Source organism: Anser cygnoides, chromosome 8, assembly GCF_040182565.1.
Source record: "Anser cygnoides isolate HZ-2024a breed goose chromosome 8, Taihu_goose_T2T_genome, whole genome shotgun sequence".
In the NCBI taxonomy this organism is placed as follows: Eukaryota; Metazoa; Chordata; class Aves; order Anseriformes; family Anatidae; genus Anser; species Anser cygnoides.
The window spans coordinates 8,297,941-8,311,607 of NC_089880.1; the positions used below are offsets into that span (position 1 = coordinate 8,297,941).

The 13,667-nt window shown below is 39.3% G+C and overlaps 1 protein-coding gene across 13 annotated transcripts in view; it reads left to right on the plus strand.

Moving 5' to 3' along the window:
• The first annotated feature begins 3,353 nt into the window (after nt 1-3,353).
• The window catches only part of KCNT2 (potassium sodium-activated channel subfamily T member 2), a 147,299-nt gene continuing 136,985 nt past the window's right edge, over nt 3,354-13,667 (plus strand). For 9 of the 13 annotated variants that reach the window (XR_010833067.1, XR_010833068.1, XR_010833069.1 and 6 more), the window contains exon 1: nt 3,473-3,601. Coding sequence is in view for 4 of the 13 variants with exons in the window: in XM_048053619.2 (XP_047909576.1) it covers nt 3,507-3,601 (95 nt within the window). In the remaining 9 variants the exon portion in view is untranslated. Of the gene's footprint in view, nt 3,602-13,667 lie in introns of all 13 variants that reach the window. The other 4 variants (XM_048053619.2, XM_048053621.2, XM_048053626.2 and 1 more) reach the window with 1 other exon arrangement.

A 13,667-nucleotide genomic window follows, 5' to 3' on the forward strand; every position in this document is an offset into this window, starting at 1 on the left:
CTTGTGTATAAGAGCATTTATCTCCATGCAGAAGATTCAGTGTCTCTTCAGCTTGAAGATGTTCAAGGGGGTTTAAGTCCTAATCAAAATATTAGATTCAGATAACTAAAAACCTAGCTCTGTCCAATTTTATACGCTTAAGAACTTTTCAGAGTGACTAGGCCTCATACTGTCAGAAAGGAAGAACACAGTTATTTTATAATGCAAAGAGTTTATATTACTTCAGAGAATAAAATTAAGCTTCTGTATATATTGAGTGACTATAGACTCAGTTATGAGTTTGCCTTTTATTTACTCTGCTCGACTATTTACCGGGGTGTTAGTATGCCAGATACCTACTACCATTTTGAAAAGCATTTCTGTGGTAGAAGAAGTGCAAAAGCTTCTACTGTTACTTAGCTCCTCAAGCATGAAAACAAATGTTAGATTAATCAATTAGGGTGGAAAAATTAATGAGGCTGTTAGAAGATACAGTAGACACACAATTAATTTCTCATCTGACCAATGATTCACAGACTTCAGAAAAGGACTATAGTTAGCCTAAACCCTGTTTTACTTGTACAACAGATCATTATACTATACAGTTTCCCTCTGCTTCAAGTGAAGGAATAAACAGAGAGACCAAGGAAGTTTTCGCAAGATGAGAAGACACAGGGACAGAGCGAGGAAACAATGTTTTCTAAGAAGAGACACCTTGCTCAGGTGGAGAAACAGCTAAGAAAGAAAAAAATTAACTGCACATAACAAATATTCTAATGGAGAAAGATCCTGTACTTTTTTGTTTGTTTTTAAACTAGAGTTTTAGAGAACTCTGACTTCAGAATGCAGCATAGTAAAACTGGCAAGAATGTGGCAGCAGGCTAATTCACTATTTTATTTATTTCTCAGATCAGCCAAAGCAAAGAGTGACTTACCTTTGAACTGTTGACACATATGTGCATCTGTCTTGCTTAATCTAACAAGCCCTTATGAGAAGCACGTTGTGAATTCTGAATGCAACAAGCTCTGAAAAAGGGTAAGCATCATACCCCTGTGCCACACTTGCCATGCTTCAGCTGACCCCATTTGTGCCATATTAGCTTTTAACTAGCTTACTTTCAACACAAAAATCCAACTGGATGGAAGATAGAAGGCTCAATCTTCAATGCACAAAACGAATGTAAGCATCTAGTTAAGCATGCAGTATTTAGACCACATTTAGGGATTAACTTCTCACTTCATCCCAGAGCCAACAAGGACTAAAAACCTCATCCACACTTAAACACTGCACCAGTGTCACACTGTGCGTGACTTCATTTTAATAAGGAAATGCTACCACTGAAGACCTTAGGTGAAGACCTAAGGGCAAATCATGACAGTCAGGGAAAATGTAACAGTATTTTTGTTTAACAAAGCTGTGGCATTAGATACTGAGTATGACTATAATACATATGACAGTCTAGATTACGGTGTACCTTTAAGAGGAAATCTAAAAAACTTTCTTTGCTATTTCAATTTGGACAATGAATTCAAACAGATCTTCATATTGGTAATATGCACTTCCTCAGTCACGTGGGAAGTTGGAGTATTTACTAGAGTATATCCCATTTTCAGTCATTGGCCACAAATTTCAACTTTCAGTTTTCTTTTCTTTGCGCAGTTCAGAGACTTTAAAGGAGTATAATAAGATTTAAGACTAATATTGCAACTTCGGTCATCCACAAATTACTTGCTTGATTTCAACAATATCACTCAAATATGGTACAGTCTGGTCTCACTCAAAACAGTTACTAACACAGAAAAAAAAATTAGCTTGGGAAGCAAAGTGCTAGAAATGTTTTCAGAGATGAACCAATTCAAGTACAAACCAAAATGTCCGCTTCTGTGAGAAGAGAGGAAAAGAGAGAGAGAGAGAGAGAGAGAGAGAGAATTACAATGTCTGCTTTGATGCCCTTAGTTGTTGGTCTGATCTGTGTTGGCCTCAAAAAAAAAAAAAGGAATGCTAGTATGCAACTAGATTTTTTTTTTTTAACAAAGAAAGTAAATTTTCCATCAGACTATATTTTGTAAAATAAATTTTTATATCCGCATACAATCTTACACGTTCAACATGTAGCCAAATCTTATAAGATGGATGATTACACTGAAAAAGTATAGGAAACAATAGCAAAGGATTGTGCAAAACAACACCCACATATATTAATAAGAAACGTTTGGTTGACGCTTACTTGCACAGAAAACTAAAATTGTAGTTTTCTGAACCGTTTAAACTTGCACAAATCTACTGTTGAGATAAGTAAGTCTTTGCTACCTTATGATGGCTTGTTGCTGCCTCGTTGCTGCTCTGCTGCGGCTGCACTAGCTCTTCTGCCAGCACTTAAGGTGAACGTGGGTTTGGGAAACTGATAGAAATGAAAACTAACCCAGAAAAAAAGGAAAAAGTTATTTTTCAGCTGCACGGGTTCCAAATTGTGTGTGTGTGGGGAAAAAGTAGCCAGGGAGAGAGGAAGCGTACAAACGACCCCTCTGCCAGCTCTGCCCCTTTGTTAAGGCCTGTCAACCTACAAGCAAGGCAGATCGGCCTGGCCACTAGGCACTGCTCAAGAACCTCAGCGACTCCTGAGTATCCCCATGAAGGGACTGTGCTGGACGCATGAAAGCCCTTTTGCTGTTTCAGAGGTGTCAATGCTCCCTCGGTAGATGGACCAGCCCAAACCGGGGGGCCAGGAGAGCCCCTTTTTTGGGAACCAGCCACTGCAGCTGCGTGGCTGCACACCCCTTGGGTTCGTACAGGGCCTGCGCACTGCTCCTCCTCCGCTGGACAAAGCCCCAAACTATTATAGTGCCAGCTCACCAGTGGCTTATCGCATCTGCGCGTGAGGTTTCAGAGAGCTGGCGCGAAGCAGGATGAGCCATTTACCTCCGGAGCCATGCTTCAACCCAACGGGCTACAGGTGGGCAGGAGACAAAGTCAGGGGACAGCGGGCTCGGCTGAACAGCTGTCAGTAACGCGGGGCTGCACAGAGGCTCCCTACAGACGGAGCAGCCCAAACCAGAGGAGCAAACCCAAACACACCTCCCCGAGGGTTTATATTGGCATCGCATCCTCGACGCGGGTCCTACACCAGAGCACCCCCAGGTGCAGCCAGCGGGACCTCAGCCCCTGCCCCGCGTGCCAGCGGGGCGCCTCGCATTGGCCGCCCGTGCAGAAATCCCCGCCCCTCCCCCGGAATATGCTAATCAACGCCCACCCCATTGGCTGGCCCGGCGGCGGCGGCTCCGAACGACATTTGCATGGCGGCGGGCAGCTCCTTTGTTGTCAACGGCGGCGGGCGGCGCGCGTGCTCGCGAGGGCTGGCTGGGTGGGCGGGCGGGTGGCTGGGAGCGCGCCGCCGAGGCAGCCCCACCGCCGCCCCCGGCGACCGTTACCCGCTGAGGGACGGCGCGGCGTCCCCCGGCTCGGCGGCTGAGGGGGGACGCCGGGGAGCGCCGCTTCGCCGCCTCCTCCTCCTTCTCCTCCAGGCAGGATGGTGGACCTGGACAGCGAGGTGCCCCCGCTGCCGCCGCGGTACCGCTTTCGGGACCTGCTGCTGGGCGAGCAGGGCTGGCAGAGCGACGACAGGTGAGAGGGGGGTGGCAGGACCCCGCCTGCCCCGCGGTGCGTGAGGTGGCTGCCGCGGCCGGGCGCTGAGGGGAGGCAGCCCCCTCACCGCCCCTCGGCTGGGGCTCCGCGTGTTAAAACGCCCAGGGTACCCGCTTTGCACGCTTTTCGTGCTAGGTCTTAGGCTGAGGTGTAGCCGCCGCTCGCCGATTTATGAATTATTTCCTTTACTTTACTAAGCAAATCAGCTAACGCCTTTAGAAGAAACAAGAACACGCGCAGCGGTGTGTGTTGAATCGCAAAGCGCGATGCAGAACTCACCGGCACCAGGAGGGTTCTGCCACTGTTTGACCACGCATCCCCGCGTGTTGGGAAGCTGCTACACGATCCAACCTGGCAAAATTGTGTGCGAGAGCCGCTTTGCACTGACAATTTATTATGGTTAAATGACAGGAAAACAAAATTGTCTGCTCGTATACAGCGGCATGCCGGATCGATTTTAATTCAATACTTTTATATAGCCAGAATGAGTCATGGTTTAACTCAGCAGCCAGAAACTTTGAATTTAATGCTAGTCTACCTTCTTCAGATTTCAACCACATTCAGCCACATTCCTAAGAAAGATGGATTCTCACTGGTAATCGCAAGATCATACAAATACGTAACTTGTTGTTACCTCTATTTATGGGAATGTGGTATACGTTGAAAAAATTATGTGTATTAAGACAGTTTTGAAATGGTGAATGACATCTTAAGATGATCACAAAAAATGAATGCTGTTGATTGGAAATGATGGCATTGTGTGTTGTATTAGTTTAACACAACGCAGAGATGTTTATCAAAGCATGGTTTTGTATTTAAAATATTAATTAAACCATAGGTATATTCAATGTTCACAATTTCTGATGACAGTATTCTTTGAGATTTTAGAAAACGTGGATCTCGGCAACTTATACCTACATTTTACTTTCTACTGGAATAAGAAAAAAATCCCACAACTTTTCTTATTTTACCAGCTAGGATTTCGATGGCTAAAATAAACAAAATATTCTCTATACATTCTCTCTTTGGACTGCTCCATGACAGTACTTTTGCCAGCTCTAGGTCAAACTTCTGCCAACTACTTCCCCGATACCAGTTGTTTGACTTTCCTAAACTTTATAAAGTTATCTTCTACAGAAGAAGCATGGCCTGGTCTCAGTAGAAAATAGTGCATAAGCACCTGTACAAACCACAGCATCTCTTTAGCTATGGAAATTTCTATTGCAAGTCTGTGTCTGCTTGATGAAATATATAGAAATAATCCTTGGAAAACATTGATAATGGAGTTATAGCATGACAGTATTACAGAGCATAATTATTGTTGGGAAATTATACCTAAGAACTAGTGGAAAATGAATAGTTACTTTCAGTTATTTTGTTAATATTCATTCAAGCAATGCAAGGAATATCTCTGGACACATATAGAAATACCAAATATGAACCTGGGACTGCAAATGGCTAGCAGAAATGGCTTTCCAGATCTTCAGGTGTTGTCCTCTGCCAGGGTTAGGCACAGCTGTGGTGTGGGGGTAGGCTGCATGGTAGTTTCCACACAACACAATCAGGATCCCACTTTGCATGAGGCTGTCATAGCAGCACTCCTCTCCTCCAGCTCTGCAAGTTACCATAGCAGTCTCTTCTGAAGCTAGCTTTCTGTTAACTGAACAAAGTCCATTCTTAAAAAAAAAAATTGAGTTTTTGTTTGTCCACCTTACTATAGGATTCTGTTGAGATTCTTGTATTTCTGTATTGAAGGATCTCTTCTAATACTAAAATGTTACTCCATCCCATGTTATTTTGCTACTAGTATGAAAAGCATACTCTGCACAGAAATATTGTCAAATGGAATATTTAGAATATTAGACATATTTTCATGAAATGTTTAATGAAAGAGACAACAGGCCTGTGGAGACCGTAAGATAAATTGTTGCTTTGTAATAATTAGTCAAAGGAGCAATATTACAAGTATGCCTTTATTTTATTTTATGTTATTCTTTTTCTTTGCAACCTTAAACACGTGGTCCAAGTTTGGTTTTGGTGAACTACATTTCTAGTGTTATCTTCTAATTAATGTGTAATACAGATATTGCCAAAGGTGTTGCTTGCACTCTCTTCAGCTGAATGGACATTAACTATGAATAGAATACCCTAACATTAAAATTCAGTTGTAGCAGCCTTAAAGTATGGCCACACAATAGCAAGTGATCAAGATGGTTCATTTTAGGAGGTTACTTGCCCTTGGTCGAGATCCTGGAAATAATTTTCTGCGCATTTCCAGTTCACTGCAACTTCATACTTCCACTTGCTTTCAGCTTCTGCACTCGGATTTACATTGACGATTTTCCATCTGTGGTCTGTGAATTTCAGGTCTGTTGCCAGCTGAAACTGTTTCTTGTCTTGGTCCTGTTCCCTTTCTGATCTTTCTTGTCTCTTCATCCTCGAGGTCTCTTTTTTCTCCTTCCACTCTGCCCTTTCTGGAAAGATGCTCACTCTTTGCTGGCTGAGGGGCATATGTTCCATTTCTGTGCTTGTAGATGCCTGTTGATTCTTCAAAGTGGAGAGGAGATGGAATAATTCCACTGATCTGCCACGAAACCAGCCAGGGTTCTGTACCACCAAATCTCAGTTTCAAAGGAATAATTTTCCAGAAATTCATATGGTACTGCTTAATAATAAATATGATTGAAATGGTGTAGGTCTCTCCTTTTTTTTTTTTTTCTGGAAGATACATTTTCAACATAAGCATAGTGTCCAGTTTTGAAACCTTACAGGTTATGTTTCTTTAGGAGCAAGGTTTGATCAGCTCTTTATTTTAAAGGATCCCGTTCATTTATAAATTGCAAATGTAGAGTTGTTCTTAGCTGAATGTAATAGGATCCTGATTCAGGAAACTGTTCATAGATCTGTGCCTGTTTGCAGACAGATTTCTGATTTTTGTTTTCTCTCCAGGACTCCTCTTATGGTGGAGCTTCATTCAGGTTTTTCTTTTTGGTGTCTTTCATGGTCCATTTCTTACCCATACTTCCCCAATAAGGTAACATCTATCTCGCTACTTTTGCATTTCTCTCTCAGAAAAAAAGTAACTGCACTTGCATAGCTTAGATTCCTAACCAACTTTGCAGTTGGCCTCAGTAGCAGATGGGTTCCGTGCTGTCATATTCCACAAACCATCAAATTGTGTTGTGTACTCTTTTCTATAAAAGAAGTTTCTTTGTGAACAATAACACAGCGAGTCTTAGGCAAATACATAAACTATATAAAACAATTCATTAACATTCTTGAATTTGCTGAGTAGTTTTTCCTGAAAAAAAAGTATGTTAAGACCAGTTTTGTTTTTAAGGGCTAGATTTTCAAAGGACCTAATTCCCTTTGAAAACCATGGAGGTAAAGGTGATGCTTAGAGCACACAGGAATCACAAATTCCCTCCTTCTGATTTATAGCTTAAACTTTCACCAAGGTCTCCCATTTAACCTGGTACAATTAGATAATGTTAACTCAATAAGGTTAAATTGCTGGGCTATTCTGAGGCAATCTTTTCATATTAAGCTATTCACGTTTTATATGAAAAAAATTACTCAGATCATTGTGTTTTTTTTTTTTGTAAGTTGAGGCATTCACGTTCCTGTCACTATGAAAAATATTTAAATATTGCCTAGATCAACATGAAATTCTTCTGCAGGAGAACAGGTAAAAGATCAGCCCAGTAGCTAAAGTATGGGCGTGCCATGTGGGCTATTGGTGCAGCAGGTAGGGTAGCATACCAGGTTTCTTCTAGCCATGTAAATATTTCGGTCACTGAACTAAGGGTAATGAAAAGACTGAATAATTGACTTTTTCACTAATTTTGTAAATATCACTAATATCCCTTTGTGAAGCTCGTATTTTACTTTCACTGTTGAAAGTATCTGAAACTAAACGGTTTGGTTTATTGAATACACTGAGATGTTTTTTTTGACTGTCATAATGCAGATTGCCTTTCAGTTTGGCTGCCTGGGAAGGGAGCAGGAGGAAAGGGGTAACTCAGTGGTTAGCACAACAGTTATTTACCCACTAACTCAGTGAGGTTTCACTGCAGTGCAATTATAACAGTAAATTACGTAATAAAATGTTTCAGTTTTCATAAACCTACTGATAGTCAATTCTTAGTCTTACCAGCTGTGTTGAAGAGCAACACAAATAAAAATAGAAAATATCCTACTAAGCGAAGACCTGATATGTTTAAAATCTGGTAAATAACTTGCTTCAGAAAAGGACAGAAAATAAGAGATTTATTTTAGGTTCCTGTGTCAGCTTTGGAAAGAGCTGTTTGGAAAACAAAACATGTTTTCTTGTGTCATGTACCTGTGTAAATATATAGTCATTATATACTTCAAAAAAGCCAAACAAGAGGATACTAGAGACTTAAAGAATTCTAAGTTAAAAATAAAAACAAAACGAAACAAAAACATTAAGATTCTGCCGATAGGAGTGCTTTTTTTTTTTGTAAGGTCAATCAAAAACTCAGTGCTTAAGTATCTTGAAGAGTCAAATTTACCCCACATTTCTTAAACCATTTGTGTACTTCTAGTCCATTTTTCAGAATCTTATAAGGGTATGAGGCTGCATTTGTTTTAGTTTAGTAAATACAGGCAATTCTGGAATGTTCCCCACCATTGAAGAGTGACTGCTTCTTTAAGTTTTCTGCTGTATGCTTTGGCTATCAACAGCTAGCCAAAGCTGTCTTGAACAGCACCCATAAGAGATTCAGCAGTTGGAGTGTCCAAGGAAACACTCCCAGCAGGCAGGTTGCAGGCAGTCACCCAATTCCGGAGGCTGAAACGGTTTTCCGGTGTGTATGTAGGATGTTTTGTGCAATTTAATGTCAGTGCATAGGCATGTTAACTTACTGGTAAAGACATACCCGGAGTGGGTCATTGTTGGAAGTAACCTCTGTGCTTGAACGTTATGTGCCGCTTCTCCCATTTGTGCTGCTAGATCTTTCTCTTCTGTATTTCCTGCACAGTCACACACTCAGATTATGCATATATGGTGGCTGTGTTACAGGGAGATCCATTTATAACTCACAGACTTGCTTATGCCTGGTGTCTTCCTTTCTCAAATATACAATATAGCCTTAAACGTAGGCAATAAGTGTATTTTGTCCCAGAGTCCTTAAAAAAATAATCTGTTAAAGAGCTTTAATTTATTGGAATAATTCTTTTCCCACGGTATTTTAGAGATAGAAAAAGAGAAACATATGGATGTTTTTTAAATGTGCAGAATGAGATTCATTGTATTGACCTCATAGAAGCATATGTAGCATTTTACGTTTTAAATCTCTTTTACACTTTGGGTTTATGTAAGATTCAGCAATATGTTGGGCTTTCTTTGGATCTTGCGCACCAAGGTAAATTTTATCAATGCTGAATATTTCTAGCAATATTAAAACACCATGAAGTACATATTACAGCACTGAAGTGCTGAATTAAGAGTGTCATATTAATAGACTGTATATGCAATCCTACACATATGATTGTACAATCATATCTGCTTTATGCTACTATTTAATTCTACTACCTGTTGGAGTTCAAGGTGGTATACAGAGGCAATATGTTCTAGGAAGAATCACCATTATTATGCCACTGCGAAAATCACAAAGATAAAAATTGAAGAACAAAAAAAGAATACTAAACCCTGATATATTTTCCAGCCCCCACCCTCAAAGCATTGGATTTCATAACTCTTCCATATGCTGTATTTACAATTTCACAGTCATGGAACAAAAATTTACATTTCTCAAATCTGTATTCTTCTCATTTTGATACATAAGTAACAAGAGACATTAGCTGGTACTGGGAATGTGTTTTCAATACTGCTCCTATATCAAGGTAGAGGTTTGAGTAATTTTGCTGTATTTCATGATGAAACTATAGATCTAAATGTTACCTTTGTGCAAGAACTATTCTTAAAGTGGCTACTTAATGGATTAAATTAAAATCAGTTTTCCTTTCTGATATGCCTACTACTTTAATGAGCATTACCACCCATCTGGGAAGGAAAGAGATTCAGATAATACAGAACACCTCCACACATCACTTGGACAATTGTATACTGCTGGCTGTCATGTTGACTTTCAAGGAACAACTCCCTATTGTAAGTCTCAGAAGGCACTTTAACAGTCATTTGTCAGTGTAAATTACTGAGTAAGGCCCTCCCTTTGCCTTTCCTTTTGGAAATCACCTGAGATTGCTAAACTAAAAGGGGATAAAAAGCCCACACATTTCTGAATCAAATGATTTAAAATATCTGAGTCTAGATTCAACTCGCACAAAAATTCAATTATAATTTCCTCAAAAGAAGGTTCTATTATGTTTTCTTCAAAATAATCCTCCTCTTTCCTTTAAGAAATACTTCTGTCAATTTGACATCAATTTAAATAAAGAACTCATAAAAGTTAACAGAAGCTACAAAGTAAGAGGACTTCAGCAAATATTGCCAAATCTATCTCAAATTATCCTCATAAGTAAATTTTCAAAATAAATTAAGTGATTTAGAAGCCTAAATTCTATTTTAGAAGCTTGATTTTGATTGAAACTGCTCAAGATCCTAATTGTCTAATTAATTCACTGAAAAACTAAGTGTTTTCATAGTATCTGCAGTAAAACTGCACAGTAGTAGCTGGAAAGTTTGAGTTGCCCTAAAACCTGAAAAAAATGCTGTATGTACAGGCCAAGACCTCTCTCACTGTGCAACACCACCTAAATTAAAAAAAATAAAAGAAAATGATAGCATTTGTAAAGCCACTGCATCAGCCACACCTGAAAGTCCAAGTTTACACTTACATGGCAAGTGTAGGAGCAGAGTCCCACATGCATAAGTTCTTAATGTATCTCAGAACTCACTTTCCTTCTAAACTTATGTAAGATTAGGTCCCTTTTATAGATAAAAATGGGAATGCATTTCCTTGTGTGGAAGGGAGGAAGAGGGAGATGAGCCTGTCAGCCTCAAGTTAATTTCTGTTCTGACATCATTCTTATAACAGCAGTGGAAGCAAAAATGCATTTTTTCTATAGTCTACTTAAACTAGCACAAATGGGAATTGGGGGAAAGACAAAAAGAGGAGGAACACTTCAGTATTGTCATATCTGTATCTTTTCTTGGAAGACTTTGGTGGTGTGCCCCAGCAGAAATCTTCTTGTGCAGAAAAGCTTCAAGTGTCTCAGCTTAAAAACTGACAGATCAAGTAGTCTTCCTCTGGGACAAGATGGTGCACCGTTTGTAAATGTGCTTGGTACTTCAATCATTACTTAATTATACACTTAATACTCTAAAGCTCTTATTTTTCCATCTAGAACTTGATACATGCTACTTTACATCTGGCAGACACTATAATATTCCATGGGGAACTGAAGCAGTTCCTTCCCAAATGGTTTCTCTTAATTTTATGATTATTATTCTATCACAGCCAATGATTATGATTATTTATAACAGTAAACTTCTGTGGTACACTGTGCATTACTCTCAGAATGACTCTTCTACAATAAGTGGTAAAAAACACTCGTTCCTATTGTCTCCCTTTTATCCTGTAAAAAAAAAGATCACTTAGAGCATGTGATATGTCTCAAATTTTAAAATGTTTTTATTATACAATAATTCTGCTAAGCATCTCAGTGCTACACATCCAGTTTCTAGACTGCACTAGTAAAGTTGATCTTTTGTACTGATTTCTGTGGTACGTTCAGTCCATACAAGAACTTGTACTAATCCACTAGATGCTTTAAAATGGATTTTTTTGTTTTGTTTTTGTTTTTTGCTCCTCTCAACTAAATGAGCACGTTAAGTCCTTCCCATATGTCTTTACCCCATGGTCCCATGATCTGTGTTGTTGGAAAGAACATCCTTCAACTACTTCAAGTGTTCAGCACTGGAGAAGATTTGTTACAGAGTGCCTTAAAACAGCTGTTAAAGATTTCAGCCTCCCCCATGCAATCATCTGCTAATTATGTTAGCAGTCAACTTCCTGGTGGGAAGCAGCAGTAAAACAGAAACAGTCATTAAGAGACAAAAACAGTGTTTATACTCACAGATAAAACAGTGATATTATTTAGTAAGAAGTATCTCTTGAGGGACAAATCCTGCCTCCTCTCACAGAGATGTCTGTTAGCAAGTACTGTAGTTTTGTGGTGAAAAGCTGGTAAAACCGACATCGTTGTGCCTGACTTGATAGCCATGGTGGATATGGGGGAGCAGGGAGGAATTAAGTTAAGACCAGTACAGGGGCAAGATATCCAAGTTAAGAAAAGAACTTTGCCTAACCCTCTGCCTGGGTCTTACAAGTCTGCCACTTTATTTAGCCATTAATAAGTGCATATCTAGCAAGTAGGACAAGGCTCGTACACCTGACAGGGCGATTTACAAGATTTCAGCAACGGTCCTAGCCATGGATTAGCTCTGCCAGGAAAGTCCTGCCCTGTCTCCTAGATTCTGTAACCTGAGTCTAACCACCTTGACCTTTTGCAAACAAGAGTTTGCACTTTAGCTTTTCAATGTTGAAGTTAATAGCACTTACTGTACACCAAGTATGTTTAAGTTACAGAGCTCCTTCAAAGTATAGTGTTTTTTAGAATCCTTAATAAGGAGTAAGCAGTACAAAATAGCCTCACTCTTATTCTAAATAGCCAAAATTCTTTTAGGGATTTTGTTTTTTCTAGCTTTGTTTTCTCTTCCCATTGTGACTAGAGAAGACTTCAGCACAGAGAAAAGTAGAGTTAACAAACCAAATCTGAAACAAATACAAAAGGGAAAAACAACAAGCTGAGTTGCAAATGGAAAACTGTGGTTTTATTTGTTCCTTATGCGACAGCACCTGTTAATAAACAGCATTCCCTGATTCTGGAAGGGAATTTAGTTTCCCATCTTCCCAAATTCAAAATAAGCTAAGGGACCCAGTCATTTATCACTATTGCCCTGTAATTCTTACCATCAAGCACAGACAGCTATAGCAGAGATGGTCTAAAGGCTAGGCTCTATATTCATCTGAATGTACCCTTTTGAAAAGTAAGCAAGCTATGTTTCCACTGTGTACTTGCATTTGATTACTTGTTCAAAGTGTTTTAATAAGTTAAACAAACAACTATTTAAAAGCTATTTTTGTAGATATTGTCCAATTTTAATTACTGTTTTGTTCTTTCAGTAGTCATTCAAAAAAGACAAAACAAACACACAGCATATCAAAATATTCTGTAATGTGTAGATGCTGATTAGCTGACCAGTTTTTATGAAGACTATCAAAATAAGTGGATTTTTCAACACTTAAGAGTATCATAAGAGTAAAGCTTATCTCACAAGTGAAGTTCCAGATATCCAGTACTCATTGATACTGAAAAATTAATTTACAAAATATATTCAGTGACCCAAATGATCATTTGTTTTTGTACCGAGACTGACATCAGATTGCATGAAAATTACAATTGAGCTAAAAATGATATAAAAACAAATCACATTTAAAGTGCACAAAATTTTGAAGACCTGATTAGTTTTTGCTTCCCATTTTTTTTTTTCCCTCTTATTTGGCAGTTTACAGATCTCAGTCCAGGAAAAAAAAAAAGACAAAAAAGTTAGTTGAATGTCTTCTGGCATTATAAATTCATATAATTCTATTAATTGTGGCAGTTTACTGGTGACAAAAATTCAAGTGATGTTATTTTTGTGTCTTCGTGACTGCTTCAGCTGGTCATTCAGACTTTTAGTGTGACCTTGGCAAGGTATTGCATGTTGGGAGGAACAGGGCTGGCTACTGAGAATGCTTCAGAGTAAGCAGCTCTGAGGCTATTGGTAGGGATCCCTGATTATCAGTAGGGAGGGAACTTCTGTAAGCATCTCATAGATAGCCTTGTGATGTGCATCATGGTCTGGTCTGCAAGTGTTGTGGAAGGCTTCAGATTTTACTCTCAACAATTTTAGACGAACTGTCATAAGATCATCATTATCAAAGTTATGAAATGAACATCTTCCTCTAAGGTGGGGATGACCCGGAGGTAGAGCTATCTATCAGGCTACAGTGAA